General features: G+C 44.9%; 1 protein-coding gene across 20 annotated transcripts in view; it reads left to right on the top strand.

The window, feature by feature from the left end:
* Cdc14b (cell division cycle 14B) overlaps positions 1-20,729 on the top strand; it is a 109,928-nt gene that overhangs the window by 49,600 nt on the left and 39,599 nt on the right. For 19 of the 20 annotated variants that reach the window (XR_013429897.1, XR_013429896.1, XR_013429895.1 and 16 more), the window contains exons 5-7: positions 11,755-11,831; positions 16,119-16,185; positions 19,229-19,291. Coding sequence is in view for 15 of the 20 variants with exons in the window: in XM_078030565.1 (XP_077886691.1) it covers positions 11,755-11,831; positions 16,119-16,185; positions 19,229-19,291 (207 nt within the window). In the remaining 5 variants the exon portion in view is untranslated. The remainder of the gene's footprint in view (positions 1-11,754; positions 11,832-16,118; positions 16,186-19,228; positions 19,292-20,729) is intronic. The other variant, XM_078030556.1, reaches the window with a different exon arrangement.

Below are 20,729 nucleotides of genomic sequence, written 5' to 3'. Positions count from 1 at the left end.
GTCACTTTTTCTAAGGTTCTGTCTTGGTTTGTTTCTAAAAACAAACCGAGGGAATGTATTTTGCTTTTTATAAACCAACCAGCTGGGCCAGGGTTGTGGCTCAGTGGTGGAGCGCTTGCCTGGCATGTGTGAGGCACTGTTCAATCACCAGCACCACATTAAAAACAAACAAAAAAACCCTAAATAAACAAAACAAAGGTATTTAAAAAAAAAAAAAACTGACCTGCTGAAGGAGACAGTGCTTAGGTGGGGGTGGGGAGCCTATGGAGAGTTTTCTTAAAAATAAAACAGAACACTGGATAAATGTTGGAAATGAGTAACTGCTTTTCAAATCTTTCTGCTCTTCTCCCTGCCTCCGGGGTGCTGGGGACTGAGCCCAGGCCCCAGGCATCCCAAGCAGGCACCCACCAATCCATCCACCACTCAACTGCGCTTCCAGCCCTCTGCTGTTGCTTTTTTTAAACTACTAGTGGGGAAAAAAATAACCTCTTGGCATAGTTATGGACAATTTCTTGTCATGTTTGTTCCCAGCTTGGTGTGACTTTGACTGTTCTTGGTTGTGTCTTGGCACACAGAAGCTTTTTTTTTTTTTTTAATGATTAATGTGTTCGTATTTAGAAATCCTTCAGGATTTTGCACTTTTGGTTGGTTCTGGGGTGATTGGTTAGGACAGCGCCAGGGTAAGCTGATCAGGACTTGCACTCCAGCTCTGCTCAGATCCCAGCCAGAGGATTACAGTTTGGCTGTGACAAGCCTTTGAAGCCCTCCCCAGCTGGAGAAAGGAGGAGGTTGGAGCAGCCATGATGATCTCCTAGGAGCAGGAGAGACGCTCCCGGGAAAAGGAGATTTATTATAGTGGAGGAGGAGTGTCGGGTATGAGGTGGCCGGCCCAGAAGGTAAAGCGCCCAAGCCATCCGTGAAACTTTGACTGGTCAAAGTCCAGTGAGCTCTCTGTTGAAGCCTGGTAGAGAGGAGTGATGATCCCTATAAATTCACCTGCAGCTCCGATATCCTTTGCTGGAGTCGTGGAGGAATTTTACAGATGGTAAAGAGTTTTCACAGTCAGCTTGCCTGGCGACGTTAAGACCAAAAACCCAGAGGAAGAATCATTAGGAAGAAAATACTCCAAATGGACTGTCCACTTCATCCTTCCTCTAAACTCCGGGCTTCTGTAGGGATCATGGTTTGTTCATCATTTTATATGTAAAAAGACTTGACAGGGAGTGGGGAGAGGATGTCCCATGTGTCCTTTTGGATATAAAGCATTCATACTTCATTATTTATCGTAAAACAAAAGAGGTTGGGCTTCACGAAGCTTTAAATATGGACAGTCATGCCTGGCCTCCGTTAGCCCTTCTGTCGGTCGGACGGTCGGGTGTGCTGTGTATTAGATTCCTTTGTCTTAAGTGCACTTCAAAGTTTTGCCCTTTTTGTGGCCTGGTAAGTGGCTTTCCTAGTTCACCCATCTGGTGGGAGAATCTTTGGTAATTGAAAGCAGAATAAAGCCAAAATTCTTCTGCACCTCTGTGAAAAGAGTAGGAACTCAAAGAGGTTTTTTCCTCTGCAAAAGAATAAGTGTGCCCTATTGTTTCGTGAAATGGGGAACTTGCCTCTATTCTATGGATATGCCACTGACTGCTTTCTAGCTAGATTTTGGGGTCCCAGTGGTTAGCCTTCTCATGCCAATCTTAAGGTGAGATTGGAAATGGAAATGGAAATGCTTTGTAAAGCAAATTCATGATTAAAACACAGTTTGTAAATTTTGAAATTCTGTTTTTGTAAAAAGTAATATCATGCACAAAAACCTATGTTTGCACCCTTGAGAATTTTAGGAAGAGCCTTTATGTTTTATAGAAGCAGGACATATGTATGCAGTCATGTACATGCATGTTACAGGTTTTGTGTTTATAAGCAGTTTTATTGCCTGCTTCGTTTTTTAGTCAGTGATCTGTTCTTTTGTATTAGTACATATTTTATCATCTTTATGCCCAGATTGTATTGGTGTTTTCCATATTGGCCTCAAACGTCCAAATGACCTAATCTGCAACCACATGCATGAGGCTCAGTGCCTTTGCTGTCTCTTCTTGATAGGATCCTTTTTTTTTTTCTTTTTTAAATACCAGGGATTGAATCCAGGGGCATTTAAGCCACATCCCGAGCCCCTTTCATTTTAATTTTTAAAAGAATTTAAACTTTACTTTTTCTTCATTTGTTTTTATGTGTTGCTGAGGATGGAACCCAGTGCCTCACCCGTTTCAGTCAAGCGCTCCACCACTGAGCTACAACCCAGCCCTGCCCCTTTATTTTTTATGTTGAGACAGGGTCTTGCTAGGTTCCTTGGAGTCCTGCTAAGTTGCTGAGGCTCGCCTTGAATTTGAGATCCTCCTGCCTCAGCCTCCTGAGCTGCTACCGTTACAGACGTGTGCCACCAAGCCTGGCACAATCACTTCTTGATGGCATTGACTTATCAACGGGACCAGCCTTGGCATCTGGTAGAATGGTCTCTTTGCTTTTTGAGTTTCACTGTTTTTTTTCTTGTGGTTTCTTTTAACTCCACAAAGCTACTCCATTCTGTGTATTTCTTGTGTACTGGAAGTTAAAACAGAGGCTTATCCATTAATAGTAAAGGTTGCACAACATCAGAAAACATGAAATACTTGGATCACTATTAACAACGCTGAAAATGACCACTGGCTTGTGGGTAGCCATCCAGCCCCTCAGTGTGTGCCTTTCTCCTGTGACTCACAGCCCCCTACAGGTGGGTTTGGGCATCGTCACATCAGCTCTCAGTCTAGTGTTTTAAACAGCAGTTTATAAGACAATGATGCTTTGGCCAGCGACGGGCCGTGGCCGCAGGTTGCAGGGCTCAGTGATGTCTTGGACGAGTGTGTCAGCACACCCTGTGATGTTTGCACAGTGGTGCAATCACCTGAAGGTGACCCTCAGACCTCATCCGGGGGTGAGCTGCGTCCCCTGCGCTTGCCCACACCAGGCTCCCCGGGGCTCGGTGTGTGTTCCTCTCGTCCTTTGTTGACTCCCTGGCTTTCTTTTAAGGGAGTCAAGCTTTCCTTCTTCCAGTTGGACTGTTGGTCCCCCTACCAAGTGTCCAGATGAACAGGCCGAGCGAACGGTCATTCCCCTCTAATTGCCAGTTTTCAAAGGAAGGAGTTTTGATTGCTGCAGAACAAGGATTTTATGACCTGTTTTAAAATAATCTAAACAAAGGCAGATGAACACATCTGCTAAACATTTTTTAAAATGCACAAGAAGGGGCTGGGGCTGGGGCTGGGGCTCAGCGGCAGCGCACTTTCCTGGAATGCATGAGGCAATGGGTTTGATTCTCAGCACTGCAAATAAATAAATAAACAAACAAATAAATAAATAAAAGTCGATCAACAACCTCATATATATATTTTAAAAAGAGGTGCAAGAAAACATCTCATTAGCTTTTGAGGAGTTGGGAATTCTCTAAATGAATGTGCATCTTTGCTGGGTGGGATTAAACAGTGAGTTTCATGTCCATGAGTTCAGCCAACCGCACATCAGAAAATACCTATTTTAAAATTGCATCTGAAAGGGCTGAGGATGTGGCTCAGTGGGAGAGTGCTTGCCTGGCCAGGAGGAGGCCCTGGGTTCCAGCCCATCGAGACGTGTGCGGAGCACACAGAAGCTCTTTTTTTCACCATTCCCTGGATCATAGACTGCAGTAACTATTTAGATAGCATTTGTGTTGTTTTAGGTGCTGAAAGAAAATTTAAACCACACCAGAGGATGTGCATGGGCTGTAGGCAAATACCAAGCCTTTTGATATAAGGTTATTTATTTATTTTTTTAATTGAGGGAAGTTCTGGGACCAGTCCTAAGGATCAAGGGAGAGTTGCATGATCTTTTGGTTGGCTAAGCCAAGGATAAACTTACCACATTTGTATTTAGGAATCAAAATTTTGTTGTTGTTTTTGGCAGCCATTCAAGAACTGAAGTGATTTAAAAATCACTTCAAGAATTTTTTAAAAAATGAAGCATATATCAGTTACATTAACTTTAAATTGTTAATTTTTTTCTTTTTTTAAATTGGTGCCTTATAGATAATTGTCACTTTATCACAAAGTTTTAGATGTGTACTTTTTAATGGAGGTGGTGTGCTGGGTCTAGCAGTAGGTAGAAACAACGATTTCTAGTTGCAAAAAAACATTTGAGGGGCTGGTGGTGTAGGTCAGTGGTAGAGCATGTGCTACCTACCATGCCCAGGGCCCTCGGTTCAGTCCCCAGCACTGGGAAGAAAGAGTGTGTGTGTGTGTGTGTGTGAGAGAGAGAGAGAGAGAGAGAGGGAGGGAGGGAGAGAGAGAGAGAGAGAAGAGAGAGAGGGAGGTTGAATGATTTGAAAGAGACCGAGGATTGGTAGATGGCGTTTAGTGATTTAGGGAACTGACTTCAGAGAATTCATGTTTTCCTGCTGTACCACATTACTGAGCTCTTCTACAGATTTAATGTACATTTGAGGGCTAGTCTGGAAAATTAACCACCATTTCTAACATTTTTCTGTGTGTAAAGTAAATGCAAAGCATTCTGAGTAAAAAATATATAACATAAGCAAACTATTGGCATATAGCTTGCAAATTTGCTGTTGTCTAGTATTTGAGAGATAACTTTGGCAGAGGTAATTATGGTAGTAACGTGTCCGTTTCCCTGGAAAAGTTTTATTACTATATATATTTTTTAAGTTTTCAGAGCTTTGGAATGACTTGCCGGGTAAACATTTATAGGGATAATGATGATACTAATTAAATTCTAAGAGGATGTTAACTCCGCAGTCTGCAAATGGAATCCCAGATTGCATCGACTTTGAGATCACCTCAGCAGACAGGCACCTGGGGACCTCATCATTATTCATTGATCATTGTTGGAACCTGTGGTCCACTTTTTAAGTGATTTAATTACTTTGGACTTAAAATTGTGGGTGCTGGGGTTAAGGTGGCTGCAGGGGGCGTGGGGAGCCCAGGGGGAGGAGCCTGGGGTCATAATTCAGTTCAGCAAATAGGTCCCCCACACCCACCTGGGGCAGCGGAGACCAAAGGTTGATGGGGTGGGCATCCAGGGCTCGGCAGGTGTCGTCTCTGCAGACCTCCTTCCTGGTGATGGTGAAAGGTCGCCACCGGGCCACTGGACACAGCTGCCACTGAGAAGCAGAGGCTGCCCCGGAAGAGGCCCGGGTGTGGGTGTAGGCAGCGGCAGCCACACTGTTACCTTACTGTCCCTTCTCACCTCCAGCTGCCCTGTGCGTGCTGGGCGGCTCTGAGAGGTGGCTCTAGGCATTCTGATCCTTGGCTGCAGGTGTGACGAGGCTCAGGACTTCAGGATTCCTGCTTTTTTCAGTGGGATTTCTTGTCTGTAATAAGGCAGCAGCAAAATGCCCGTGAGGAACAGCCTGAGCAGCCCTTGACAGGAAGGCCACAGCCTGCCCTCTGCACCTGACTCGTGGGGATTCCCACCGGCCCAAGTTCAAAATCAGGAGAGCTCATAAAAAAGGAAATCAAGATTTTTTACTTTGTTTTAAAAAATGTCCCCATTCCTCAAAACAGTGCATCCCATGTGCTCTTGTACCCAGGGGCAGTGCACTTACTTTATTAGCTGTGTCCTGCCTCTGTGGACCTGCGCCTGCCACTTCAGACTCACAGATTCCTTTTTCATACTTTGAGGATCATTACACCAACCCATGGTCTGCCTGTATAAATAAAAGTAGTTTGAGGGCTGAGGCTGGGGCTTGGTGGTCGAGCGCTTGCCTAGCATGTGGGAGGCACTAGGTTTGATTCTCAGCACCACATATAAATAAACAAATAAAATAAAGATCCAGCAACAACCAATAAAAAATTTAAAAAAATAATTTGAAAAGTTAAAAAATTTTGAAAGGTAAGTTCACCTGATTAACTTTGGGGGCGGTGGCTAGAAACTCTTGAGCCCAGGGGCGCTTAACCACTGAGTCACATCCCCAGCCCTTTTTATTTTGGGACAAGGTCTTACTAAGTTGCTGAGGCTAGCCTTGAACTTTCTAGCCTCCTGCTTCCTTAGGATTACAGACGTGCCTCACCACGCCCAGCTCCATCTGATTTTTTAAAATATATGTTTTAAATGTAGATGGACACAGTTCCTTCCTTCCTTCCTCCATGGTGCTGCCTCCCTGTGTGAGGCAAACGTCCTCCACTGAGCTGCAACCCCAGCCCCTCCATCTGATTACCTTAAACTGTGGGTTAGGGTGTCCCCTGCCCGTGTTTGTGCAGGAGCTGTGGTTTCGCAAGTGCTCTTTGCCCGCTCACTTTTTTCCCTCCAGCCATTCAGTGTGGACTTCCACTGACTCACCAACATTCTATGATGACGTGGAAAGTGGGTTTTTTTTCTTTTTTTTTTTTTTAAGATCAATCAAATTCTTGGCATAGGAAAGACTGTGTCATTTGGCTGTCGTGAAAACAGTTTTAAGGATTTTAAATGCTGCAAACATTGTGACATTTATCCACAGAGATGTTTGGAAATAGCTCACTGGCTTCTCAGGCTGTGTTTGGTGCTGGGGTTTCATGTCTTCTGTCTTTAACTCTGGGTGTGAGCTGTGTGATGTTTTGGTTTTAACCTGTACCAGAGGAAGTCCGGGAATGCAGATAGAGCTTTAAGTGTCATCTACAGGAATAGAGATAAGAAGCCCAGGCCTGACTGGGTTCTTATCACTTGAGGCCTTGCTCGCCCGAGGTGAACTGATGAAGGATGGAGTTGTGGTCCTTCTCCTCAAGCCAGCGATTGCGTCTGTCCATTGTCAAGTGAGCAGGGATTTGAAACATTGGCCAGAGGTTCTCTCAGGAGCTCTGGGGCATGCAGACCATGGTTTTAAAAATGGAGGTGATAGAAAGTTCTAGAAATGCTTCCCCCACTTTTTTGGTGAAGAGTTAGGGTCTCACTCTATGGCCCAGGCTGGCCTTGAACTCCTGGGCTCAGCCTCTGAGCAGCTGGGGGCTCTAGGCGTGTGCCACCACATCCAGCTAGCTGTGGTTTTATTCAGCAAAACAGAACCTTGTTCCATGACTTGGAAGAACACTGCTGGCTTCTAAAGTACTTTCTGCACAGCATTAGGTTCTTCCTGAAGGATTGCTGTTTGCACCTCACAGAGCTCCTCGTTGTAGGCCCATGTAGCCGCATCTCTGTGCCTGTCCCTTCTGCAGGCTGACAGGGGCGGTGAGCTGCTCTGTCACCTGCCGCCAGCAGACTCCCCGCACACAGGGCACACAGCAGTGTCAGACAGCAGCACAGTTCCTCTGGTCAAGGTTCCCAGGAATGGCTTTGCCTGCCTGGGTCTGATTCTGGATCTCTCCCGGGCTGCAGTTACCTAATGGGTCCACTTCTAAGGTGGCTTATTCACAAGCCTGGCAAGGTAGTGCCAAGTGTTGGGCACAGGAGTGTCCTCCCAGAGTGACACTCCTGCCCGGTGAGGGATCCAAGTGAGCGAAAGGCATACGTCAGACTGTGGTTCTGCAGGAGTCTGCGTATTGCCCCCATCCACCCAGGGCCCACTGGGGGAGGGGACTGCACGAGGCAGAAGCACCGGGGTCTTCCTGGCTGTCCTGGCAGCCGCTGCCACAGCTGTCACTCTCTTGGTCACCCTTTGTTGCTCCGTGGTGCCCAGCAGTGCTGTGGGATTGGGGTGTGCACTCTGCATGCATAGCTTCTGATGAGACATGCCAAAAGAATTTGAAAAAGGCCTGGTGTCCAAACTGTTAGGACAGTTTCCTAATCTGAGATTTTGTGTTTCTCTAGGAAGCTTTTAGTAGGGTTCTTTTAACATATGCATTTAGAATAATTTCGCTTGGGAAAGCCTTTTGAATCAGGAAGATGAGTAGGCAAGCAGAAAAGCAGAAATTTTGTTAACAAAGGCTCCTTTGCTAGTTCTGTAAGTGGATTTAGTCTAAATCTGCAGGTTTCTTTTAGTTTATCTCATTGTACCTTATGTGTGTCATTCCCCAACATGAGTTTTATTTTGGGGGGAGGTGTTTACTGGTGTTTGACTCAGGTGTGCTCTGCCTACCTGCTGAGCTACATTCCTGACCCTTTTTATTCTTTAATTTTGAGATGGAATCTTGCTAAAATTGCTTAAGAGTGGCCTTGAAGACTTGGGCCTCCCAAGTGGTTGGGATTACAGACATGCACCACCATGCCCAACCCCAAGTGGATTTGAAAATTATAGTTTTTCAAAGTTCATCAGTAAGAATTTAGGTTCCCATCATGGGAAAAAATATTGCATTGTCCTTGTGTTCTTTGAATTTGTGTTCTAAGACTAGCTCACAATTAGTTAATATATTAGAGATGATTTTTGTTTTGAAAGTTACAAGGAGATTGTATCCCTTTGCAGTTTTGGTAATTAAAGCCAAGAACCACAGTTTTGAGTAGGAAGGATTATGTTAAATTGGTGCTTAATGTAAACTTACATAATTTGAGAGAAGGTCTTAGAAACATAGGAAAATTCTGAAGGGTTTCTCTGGATCCCACTGGGTATATTTAGGTGTGTACACATCATGTACCTAACCCTGTTTTCACCGTGATTGGCTTCAAGGAATGTGTATGTTTTCTAGAGTTTTTGTATTTGTTCAGGTAATTCCACTGTAGAATGAAAAGCGTTTTTAGCACGATGAAATCCAGTGTTTTGATTTTTTTTTCTGTGATTGTTTATCACCAGTTTTATGACCCTCTGGAAAGGTCGAGTTGATGAGTAGCTGTGAACAGCACTCTCCTGGATCTAGAAACAGAGGGGGTTTCTTTTCTGTCCAGGCAGCTTTGAAGTTATCAGGGAAAAACTGTCCATCTAAAAGAAACCTGTCACCTTTTCCTTGATTAATTGTCCAGCTGAGAACCTGGATGGGGCTTCCCAAGATGCTGCTGGGTCAGAAGCCTCCCCATCACATCTGCTCCCACGCATCCAGTGAGGGTCATTTTGCACCAAGGACAAGAACACTGGGTTGCTGCTATAGTTTGGACCTGGACTGTCCCCCAGAGGCCATGTGTTGAAGTCTTGGTCCCAGCCTGTGGTGCTTTTAGGAGGCAGGGTGTACTAGGAAAAAGTTAAGTCACAGGGGGCACATCCTTGAAATCCCTGTGGGGCCTGATGGGACAAGTCCTTCCCTTTCCTCTCATTTTGCTTCCTGGCCACCATGAGGTGAACAGGCTTCCTGTACCAGTTGCTTCCCCCTTGACATCTGCCTGCTACAGGCTAGAGCAACAGGGACAAGCAACCATGGATTGAAGCCTCTAGCACTCTGCGCCAAAGAAAACCTTTCTGATTTATAAGTTGATTAGCTCCTGCGTTTTCTCACAGTGATAGAAAGCTGACTAACACAGTTGCAGTTGGAACAAACACTGATGGATTTGTTTTCCAGGAACAAGTGAGCTCCATGGCCTCTCCTGCGATGGCCAAAAGTAGACATCCCTGGGGGGTCCACAGGAAGTTCGCATTTGTGAAGGAGCCCCTCCATCATATGAGAGCACATTCTGTAGTTCCCTAAGGATCATCAGTGACGTTCCCGTAAAACCCAGCACTAGTACTAAAGCGCCAGCTCTCATCTCCTTCAGTATCGCCACCTCGAGGGCAGGTACTGGGGCAGTGACAACAGCTGTGTTTGGCGGCAGCTTGATGATGACCAGACTTTAATGTAAAGTTCTTTTTTGTGCAAGTTCACTGAAGAGGGCACGTCCCGGGTTCTGTCCTTTGGTGTTGAGTGGACAGTGAGTTTGCCTTGCAGTGCAATTTGGCGCTGTGTGTTTAGAACCCTGTCATTAGCCAAAGCTCTCTGTCTCTGGAAACCTGCTTTAGGGACCACCTTCTGTCCAACTGCCACTGGCTTTTTTTGGGAGGTTTAATTTAGATCATTTTCAAGAAATAATTCTAAGCCATTTTTCTGAATGAATAATGATAAAAGAGTCAGTCAATGGATTGCTGAGAAGTGGAGAGTAAGTAATGGATGTACAAATAGGTTCACAAGATCATCGGTGATGTCCTTGAGGTTGGTTCATGATAAATGACACTCTGCTGAGTCAGTGTTGTAACTTGGAAATTTGTTTGATATTACATAAGATTGAACAAAGCACTGCTTTATTCTTGGAATTGATCTTATGTTAGTCATTTTGTGGGTTCGTATGCTGCTCTAGATAGATAGAGATTAGAATATCCTGTCCATTCGCTAGTGATTGGGAAAATGTTTCTTTTATGAGTTTTTGTGTGTGTGTGTGTGTGTGTGTGTGTGTGTGAGAGTGTGTGAGTGTGTGGCAAGCATTAGGGCGGCAAACCCAGGGCCTCGTGCATGTGGGCCAGTGCTCCACCGAGTCTATAGCCACAGCCCCACTGATGAAATGCCCTCTGTAGTCTGTGAACTCTTGTGAGTGGTTTTAAGATATGATTTCCCTAGATCTTGCCAGCTCTTAGATTTCTACAATAATAATTCTTTTAATCAAACAGTATTTTGTATTTTATTTCAACATTTTATGAAATAGTTTACTGACTTTCTACCTATTATAAGTGAATTTCAGAGTTTCATCAGAGTTTGTATATAATGTCTAAATTAGAAGCTAAAAACAAACCAGCAGATATGGAATGCTTATAATTTGTTTGTAGAAACAGTTGACATGTATAGGGTAAGCAGGAGAGATAAAAAAGGTTTAAATTGGCTTTTATAGTGGTTTCTTTTTTACTTTTTTTTTTGGTGCTGGTGATGAACACCAGGGCCTGGGAACGCCAAGCACAAACTCTGTGAGTCACAGCCCCAACCTGGTGACCTTTTTTTTTTAATTAGTGAAATCTAAAATGTATCTTCCAAGTCATCTGGATTTTAATCTAATTTTGATAATGATATAGTGCCAAATCTAATGCATTTGTGTCTTGTACCCCACATGTGACTTGAAAATGCCCTTCAGTAAGGTTGTGATGTCCCAGGAAGGCTCAGCGGGGTCCTGGAGATGACATTCAGATGGCGGGGTTTCTAGGACAAACATATAACTTGTAAGAAGGAGCAGAAGGAGAGAATTAGAATAGTAAAATCCTTTAGCAGCACTAGAAACAAAAAGACGTTGGAACAATGTAAAGTACTGAGAGAAAAGCACTACAGACCAGAAATCCTGTACATGGTCCAGCAATAAATGTCAAAGCCGAAAAATTGGAATTGTAGGAAATGCAAGGAACACCACAAAGGTCAAATGCTAGGGCATACACTGGAGTGCTCTGTCACATGAAAACCGACCCGTGACATAGTTCCAAAGACAAAAGAGGCAAATGGGAGTTTGTATAATACTGGATCAGCATCTAAATGGAAAGGGCCCCTCAAAAATCTTTGTCCTGGGCCGAGGTTCAGTGGTAGAGCCTTGCCTGCTCAGTCCCCAGCCCTGCAAAAATAAGTAGAGGCAGGGCCTGCTTTGGTGGCTCCTCCTTTGGCACCCGTCCCTCCCCTCTCTCCATGGGTCCTCTGTGGATGGGGGTGCAGGGAAACCCTCATTCTGTTATTAAAATGGCGCACTCACCGGCACCCAAGGTCCATATGAAGAGTTCTCAAAGTTCCAAGCCCTCTAGGGCGCAGATCGAAACAGAGGAGGAATTCCCAGACGGGCACCGTGGCTCAGCTTCCCCGGGAAGTCTGAGAACGCAGCTCAGCCTGTGGCCAGGACTTGTGCACAGCTTTGCCGCCGTGTGTCTTCGCTGAGAAGTAAACTGCCTTTTTCTTCTCTTTTCAAATGTAGGTTATATATTTGGGGAGAACTCCTGAAGATGCCTATAGAATATTAATCTTTGGCGATACATCCTATATCCCTTTCAGGTAAATATAAGAATGATGGGTGGACTTGGTCACTCAGACCCTTCAGGAATCTCTGGGTGGTGTTTCTGAAAGCAGAAGACCTGGTGGGTAGCATCGTAGGTTCTCTGGGTCTCTGCAGTGACACTGTTGACATTTTGAACATCGTAGGGTGTTGAGCAGTGTCCTTGCCTTCTGCTCAGCAGATCTCAGTGACACCCCCACCCAGTGATCAACACCCAAAGGTTTCAAGGTTTCCAGTCGCTGCTGGGTGTGCCTGGAAGTGCTTGGTGGAGGAGGAGCCAGGTCTCCTCTTGCCTTGGTGGAAAGAGGCTTTGTGATCAGCCGAGGCCCTGAGGTGACAGTGCTCAGCGTTAACACTGGCAGGTGGCTCCTGAGGAGTTGAGCAAGGCGATGAGACTCCCCTGTGACCAGGAGTCGACTCTGTGGGGCTCAGGCGGACGATGGCAGGGTCTTTTCATAAAGCAGTGACATCCTCACCTTAAACTTACCATGAGCTTGTCCTAAAGGTATTTTAAAGAAAAGTTGTTCTTTTTCTTTAATAAAATTGAATTGTATGAGTTTCTCTACTCATTTATCAAGTTGCTTGATTTAGCTAGATAATCTAAAGCCCTGTATGGTGCTTAACGAGTAGTCAATGTGTGAAATAACTTTGCTTGTTGCACTCTTGATTGAGCCATGGTTGCCTTATTCTTCCATCCACACATTAGTCGGTTGTTGTGGGTTATTATGCAACCTGGAAGGCCTTTAAACAGAAATCTAAGGTTATGAATCTGATGTTCTTGGAGCTGAGCCTTGGATTGGGTCTCTCTAGCCACAGGCAGTTTCCTCCAGGAACTCTGGATGGCCCATGGACTTGACTTGTGAGGGAGACTTTAGGGACAGTCTTCAGAATCCAGTAGTGCATTGGATGGAAGACTGTATTAGTAATTGAGCAAATTAGAAGACATGGTTTGAACCCTCTGTCCCCAGAGTGTGCCATTCATCTTCAGCCCATAATAAATCAGCAGCCATGGGTTTCCAAAAAAAAGAAAAGAAAGAAATGCTGTATTTGTGGTTCCCGAGTCACAGGGCCTTGGGTCACCCTGTTGATAGTTTTTCCCAGTTTACAGCATGAGGGCATGCATTTGAATAAACACAGGCTTAAGCAAGGATTGTGACACACTGTTGATGTGAGGAAGGGTCTGTGTTCATGTATTCATATAAGCCCTGAGAACAATAAATGTTGTCCACTGCTATTTCTGTGTGTAAAATCATTGAAATCTGAAACTGAGAAATGAAACCAGTCGTTTCTGGCGTAGGATCACCAGCCAGAAATCCTCTAAACAACCAGACTTAGCTGGAAGCCATTCAGTTTTGTGAAGTTGGAATCTCTTTAGACAAAGATAGCCAGAAACTTGATGCACTTTCTCAAAGTGTGGTCTGAGTAGTGACCCCAGTCTGTGAACTTTCTGTCACCACCCTGTGCTGAGATAAATAAATTGAGAGTTAGATTTAAGAGACATTTATAGTAATTTAGTAATTTTAGATCTGTGAAAATAAGTAATGGAAGTTTATACATATATATATATATATAAATTAGTTTTTTTAAACCCTTCCATTTTTCTAATAATTCGTGTTTATACATATATATGTACATATATTTAGTTGTTGATGGACCTTTATTTTATTTTCTATGTGGTGCTGGGAATCGAACCCAGTGCCTCACACATGCTAGGCAAGTGCTCTACCACTGAGCTACACCCTAGTAATTCATTTTGATAAACTAAGTTCACTGCATCATTGTGGGTATGCAATAGGTTATTTATATTTTACATTTATTGTACTTTGCAAAAGGAGCAGCCTATAATGGACTTAAAATATTAAAATGTGGTGCTTCATCCCATTTTATTGTTCTGTAGGACTTTCTAATTAGAAAGAAGTCCAGTTTGGATTAAGCCTGACAATACTTAAAAAAGAAAGAGAGTAGATCATTTTTATCTTTGCCACTTGAAGGGTAAAGAATCAGTGTAACAAGGTATGGATAACAGCAGCTTTTGCAAGAGTAGCATTCTTTTACAGCAAATAAATTTAATGTTCAGAAGCAATATTTAAATTTAATTGAACCTGTCTCTTTAAGCACTGAGTTTAAAGTGTGCTTCCTTATGTGATTTCTATTGCAATAAATATTTATCTAAGTAAGAAAATAGTGGGCACCGTTGTGTTTTCTGGTTCCCTCAGGTGGTCCTGTTCCTTGGTGTCCTCGGTACCCCTCTGGGCTCCTGAACTGGCGTGTGTGTGGCGGGGCTGGCACCCAGGGCCTGTGCTGGCACCCCGTTGGCAAGTGCTCTACCACTGAGCCACGGGCCGGGGTTTCCTTTCTCTTCTTGGGCTCCACCTTCTGTTCTGGAGAGATGTGTAGGAGGCTGTCTGTCCGGAGCTCTCCTGGGGACATCAGGCAGATGGGGCTTGGGCTCTGCTCTGCTGCTACTTGGTCCATGTACAGCTTTTAAGAACACTCATCCTAAGTGCTCAGCACAGCCCAGTTCTGTGTGGTCTTGAACTACCACAGGGTGCAGAAGGCTGCCACCACCCCCAAGACGCCCTCCTGCTGCCCCTGTCACCTCCCAAGTAGCCTTGGCTGTTCCTTCTGTCACCACCAGCTTTGCTTCCCTTGAACTTCAGTATCTGGAATCCTTGGTCCGTCTCCTGGGAGGCTGGAGGCTGGCCTTTCAAAGGCTTCCTGTGACATCAGAGGTGTCACAGGTCTGTCCCCGAGAGGCTGTGGAGGGGGCTGCCGTAGCCCCGTGTGCCGTGGTTTGTCTTTTGTTCCTTCTTGTGTGTGTGGTTGTGGGGATCGACCCAGGGCCGAGGCGAGTGCCCTACCACAGCCTGCACCCCCAGCCCCGTCTCCTGTTATTCCTGGATGTTTTGGGGGTCATTTGCAGTTTTTAGTCCTGATTTGAAAGCTGGTATTTTTAAAGCTAGTATTCGGTGTTGAATCCCCCTTTTGTGGATCGCATCTGTTTTCCCGAGTTTGATAGATGATGTTGACAAGAGCTGCCCGCCAGGCTCACGTCCAGGCTCAGAGCTTCTCTTCTGCCTGTTTGAAGAAGGCCGCTTGCTTCGGTGCGAGGAGGCCAGGGAGGCGTTCAATAATAACCCGTTCAATAGTAGAATATTTTAACTGAAAAAGATGTGCTTTCTCTCCCTCACTGTTAGTTTAATATTGCTTCAATCACAGTCCCTTAAGGTTTGGATAAGAACTAAGAGTTAATGTGTAGGCTGGGTGAATTACACGTGTACCCTGTAATTCCAGCTACTCTAGAGGCTGAGACAGGAGATCACAGGTTTGAGGCCAGCCTCAGCAACTTGGCAAGATCCTGTCTCAATATGAAAAGGGCTTGGAATGTAGCTCCGTGCTAAAGAGAGCCTGGGCTCAATCCCCAATGTTGTGGGGGTGGGAGGGATTCAGTTTAATTTTTCAGGTATTTGTGTGAAAACCCAGCCAAGGTGAGCAATTGATGATGCCCTGTGGGCAGCCTGGTTCCACCTGGGGCCCAGGTGAGAGCTATTCCAGGCCTGGTGTTTGGCCTACCTAGAATGATCACAATCAAATTCTCACCTTGCCTAATTTCAAAAGATTTTATCCTTTAACAGCTCAGGGTAACTGAAAAGCAAGCAAATAGGAGGGTAGCTTATTTTCCTGGGTACAGTCTTAGCCGATGTGAAGAGATTTGTGGTCAGATCACAGCTGGGTGTCTGTGTGGTGGTCGGAGGGAGCTGTCTTGCCAGCTGTTGTGAGCACTTTTCCAGAGTGGAGTGTTCCCACCCAGGGGGGTGGGTGCCTTTGTCCCTGTGGCCTTATTGTCCTTCAGAGTCAGAAGAAGCTTTCCATTAAATCGTTAAAGTCTGAACACAATGATGGCAACAAAGTGCTTGCGAGTTTTCACCGATTTTTCAGAGACTACCTTGACTTCTCAGTGTGTCTTTCTACTTGGAGACACATGCACAGACACAAGTGCGTATTTGGACACACATACACGTGTGATTTGGCATTCAAAGGCAATCTTTTCTGATAATAATTTGATAAGAAAAAATATTCAGATGCCCCGTTCTTTTGTGAGGAGGAATAGATGTTTCTTGTCTAAATTCAAGAATGAATCCAGGTCTTAAACCAAAAGCCACCCAGAGAGGTCACTAGAACAGTCAGACGTATTTGATTTTAAATCCTGGTCAGCTTTGTTTTGAGGTGAGTTTACTGCGGAAAGTCCACTGAATTAATGTGTTTCCATACTTTGGGAATTTCAGAGATGCTGCCTACGGAAGCTGCAATTTCTACATTACTCTTCTCGACTGTTTTCACGCGGTGAAGAAGGTAAGTGACTTGGAAGTGCTCCCAGGGCTGTGCTAGAAGTGAGGACAGCCCAAGTGTCACCCGGCTTTCTTCCCCAAAGATCCATCTGCTGGAATTTTTTGCAGGATGTGTCCCCTGTCAGAGGCATTCCATTTTCCAGCTCACATCAGAATGACACCAAACCAGGAGAGTTTTCTGAGTGCTGCTGTGCACGATTGGGTACAAGGGCAGGGGTGCAGCTCAGCATTAGAGCATTTGCCAGGCAGGTACAAGCAAGGCCCTGGGTTTGATCCCCAGCAGCCCCAGAACTACAGAGCAAGGGCAGGGGGCAGGAGGTGGAAAGGATATTAAGAGACAGTTTAGGAATTAGATCCTAGATCCAGAATTCATTTTGAGCATTTTGTAATTTGAAAGAAACATTAAGTAAATAGATGACCAGTTCCAAATTCTCTTTTATTTATATGTTTTATGTGTCGTCTCACTGATACTACTCTACAAACGTACGTCTGTAATACCGTAACTGAAACACAGATTTTGTTTTTCCAGGTGTTCAGTTTTCGGTTCAGCATAGGAATTTGGTTACTCAACTAGTTAAAGACTATGTAAGACTCAGTGGATCACTGTTACTTCATCAAAATCGTTTTCAGGGCGGGGATGGGGAGTTCAGTGGAAGAGCATGCACTCAGCCTGTGGGAGGCCCTGGGTTCAGTCCTCTGCACCCCAAAGCCCAAACAAAAGACAACCACTTGCCCAAACTGTTTCAGGTAACTGTGTATTAGGCCCTGTGTGTGTGTGTGACCTTCCAGGGGACAAGGTCAGATCACAGTGCAAATCAGCAGGGCCGTCACACCACACCTCAGGCCTGCTTATTGGCTGGGGACAGCACAGGCACTGGATCAGTAGCTGCAGACAGAAGAAGCTTCCACCTGAAGTTCAAGTTCTGTGGCGGCTTTTCTGAGGCCGGAGGATCTGGGGTTTGCTTCCTGGTGTAATGAAACAGACTTTCTGGGAATCTGGGCAGAAATTGTGTCTTTAAAGGAGACTAACTGGCCTAAAACCCAGAGTCTGACCGTGGACTCCTTTTCCTGGACTGGGCAGTGACACGTGGGTGTGATCCTGGATTTCAGTCCAGTGACTGGGCAGGGGGAGCTCTTTGTGTAGGCGCCACCAGCCCTGAGCCAGCTCACGGGACGCAGGACCTCAGCCTAGGCAGGTGTTGGCCCAGGGGGAGGGGACATGGAGGTTGAGGGACGACAGCTGCAGATGACAACTTCTGGCTCTGGTTGTGGTCCCTGCCAGCTGGGCCCAGAAATGGCTAACGTAGCAGCCACATCCCCTTCACGAGGAAGGAAGGGAACGGTTGAGGGCCTGGACCCGTCCACTCTGACACCGACCCCGTCGCAGTTCACTGTTGTTTACTGACTTGGGCGTTGTGTTCCTCGTTTGATCTGTGTTGCACCTGAGCCCAGTTAGCTCTGTGCTAGGTCGAAGATTCCCTTTTTACACAATATTTGGTTTTATTTTATTTTATTTTATTATGTCTGAGTTTCAATTTAAACATTTTTCGTGTGTGACTGGTTTTGAGGGTTACTGTATATATGAAATATCATTGTGATTGTGCTTTGATTTTAGTGCTGCTTGTAGGATGACCTTATAAAATTTAAAGGAAGGGACTGGGGAAGGACCTCGTGGTAGAGTGCCTGCCTAGCCCATGTGGAACTCTGGGTTTGATCCCTAGCACCACCAAAAAAGAAAAATTCAAAGACAAACAAGAATTGCAAGTAAACTACATTGGGAGAGGGCTGTGCTGGGGGTCGAACCAGGGCCCTGTATGTACCAACCACTGAGCTTCCCCCGCAGCCCGTAAACCACATTTGACTGTGTCATTCTGTAGGAAAATCTCCAAATATCATGAAGTACGTTAAATATATAAATGTCTTAAATTCAAGGAAGGAAAATTCATCGTGGATTTGGTCTTGTACCACTTACCCTTGATTTCATTTTCCATGATCAGTAGCAATCTGAGAATATTAAATGGAAAATTCCAGAAATAAATAATGCCTAAATTTCAAATAACTTTTAGTACAGTATATTATAATTGCTCTATCTTATTCTGGGTTATTGTTAAACTTTTATTGTGCCTGATTTATAAATGAAACTTCATCATAGGAACATTTGTTTAAGAAAAAGCACAGCATACTTAGGGCTCATTGATTTTAAGCACCCACTGGGAGTCTTGGGGGACATAGTTCTGCAGATTACGAGGAGGGAGTGCTGTAACTCTGTTTTATAAAACAAGGACTTTTTGGTGGTTGTTCTACCTCCTTATTTTACATTGATATTTCTGAAGACCGGGTTTATAGGAGTCATCCCTTGTGAACCGGTTGCTGTGGTGTTCAAGAATTCTAGCTCCTGTCCTGTGTAGCTCAGCCATCAATGAGCTAGGCGAACATGCTCTGCGAATCTTGCTTAATGTCCTCTCCTGCTGTGACTCAGCAGGGTCACAGGATAGGACAGAAAACTTTCTTATGAAAAGAATACTTTTTTTTTTTTTCCTTTGAATTTTCGTGTTACATCTGGGCTGTTTTAAGTATAGGGAACATTGGTCTCTAATGAGACTTTAAGAATTTGCAAGTGAAGGTGTTGATGGAATGTATGGGCTCTGTTTGGGGTGGAGCGGCCCATGGTTTCTTTCCTCTTTAGTAGCTACTTAAGAGACCTTTGGGTCGAGCATTGTGTTTTTACTCTCAACGTCCTAATCTTCCACCATGGTGGGGTTGAGCTAATAAGTTGGTTAGGATTACTCTACAGGTATGATTATTTCACTATGCATGGATAGGATCTTTGGTGAATGGAAATATAGACACAAAATTTCCTTAAATGTTGTCATGAGTCATTTCCAGATAGTGGAAGCATTTGAAAGGCATGTCCCCACTTTGTTTGAAAACTGTTCAGTGGACAGTAATCCAAATGTAATAATGCTTTTCTGGGATACCTCTTTGTTATTAGGAAATTGTTTCCTTATTTGCATCTTTGTTCTTAAAAGCTTTCTCTTGGATTTTAGGCAATGCAGTATGGCTTCTTAAATTTCAACACATTTGACCTTGAGGAGTACGAACACTACGAAGTAAGTTTTCAAGAGTAATATTTTCAGCCCCCTTTGCTCTAGGGTGCTATAAATGACAAACATAGATATTTAAGGTGCTTAATGTTTGCACAGTAGATGACGATTACCACAAGGTAGTCAGCACAGCCATCACTCCCAGTTGGCTTCTTGTGTGTTGGTGAGAGCACTCGGGGCTGTGCTTGGCACATTCTCCCATCATATAGTACCTGCTTTGCCAGGTCTGCAGAACTTACTCATCTCACTACCCAAAGCCCATGCTCTGACGAAAAACCCCATTTCCCCCCGTTTTCAACTCTGTTCACCTGTGGTATTTGCAGAAGTAAGTAAAAATCTTATGTTTTGAAAAAAATTCAGAATGGTTTGTATGTGTAGACTAGCCCTTCATGCCTTCCCCCTTACCCGTCTCTCCAGCCCTAGTTCACAGGGGTATGGCGGGCGGGGTTAGTGGTTGCAGCGCGGAGGAGAGTGCGCCTGTGCATTTTTTGTAATATTAAGTTAAAAAATGTTGGCATTGTCTACTCCCATAGACTGATAGAGCGAGTTCATGAAGCATAGGGTGTGAGGAGGTGAGTGGTCACTTCCCATCTAATGACCTCTGAGAAATGTCACTTTTGTTTTTTTTTGTTTTTTTGTTTTTTTTTTTTTTTCAAAGAGAGAGTGAGAGAGGAGAGAGAGAGAATTTTTAATATTTATTTTTTAGTTCTCGGCGGACACAACATCATTGTTGGTATGTGGTGCTGAGGATCGAACCCGGGCCGCACGCATGCCAGGCGAGCGCGCTACTGCTTGAGCCACATCCCCAGCCCCTGTCACTTTTGTTTGTATTAAGTCAGGACACTTGTCTCGCAATCATAGGAAGCAAACCCAAGTGGCGTAAGTGAGCAGAGATATTTTACTGGATCCCATCAATTAAAAACATAGGAGTAAGGCCGGGCGCTGTGGTACTTGCCTGTAATTCCAGCAGCTCAGGAGGCTGAGGCAAGAGGACTGCAAGTCAAAGCCAGCCAGCCTCAGCAACTTAGTGAGGTGCTAATAAGCAACCTAGTGAGACCCCATCTCTAAATAGAATACAAAATAGGGTTGGGGGGTGTGGCTCAGTGGTTGAGCGCTTCTGAGTTCAATCATTGGTACACCCCCCCCCAAAAAAAAAAAAATCCAGGAGCAGATATTCCTAGTGCTCAAGCATGAACCTGTCTAGTGCTCAGACACTTAGAGAAGCTGGACTAAAGCAGGCGCTGTTCCCAGAGCAGCCCTTGAGAGCCATCAGGGTGACCGCAGCAGCCTCCACCCACTGGGTCAGCACACTCAGGAGAGAAGAGTGCCGAGTTCCAGCACAGACCCGGGAATGCGCCCGTCGGCCTGGCCCAGCACCAGCCTGTGCTCCGCGGACGGGTGTGCAGTCTTCTGGCCAGACTTAATTCTCTGGCCTGCCCAGAAG

The sequence above is a fragment of the Ictidomys tridecemlineatus genome, chromosome 13 (genome assembly GCF_052094955.1).
Source record: "Ictidomys tridecemlineatus isolate mIctTri1 chromosome 13, mIctTri1.hap1, whole genome shotgun sequence".
NCBI classification, from domain to species: Eukaryota; Metazoa; Chordata; class Mammalia; order Rodentia; family Sciuridae; genus Ictidomys; species Ictidomys tridecemlineatus.
The sequence above is the reverse complement of the archived record's forward strand: the minus strand, read 5'-3'. Positions and strand labels throughout refer to the sequence as shown.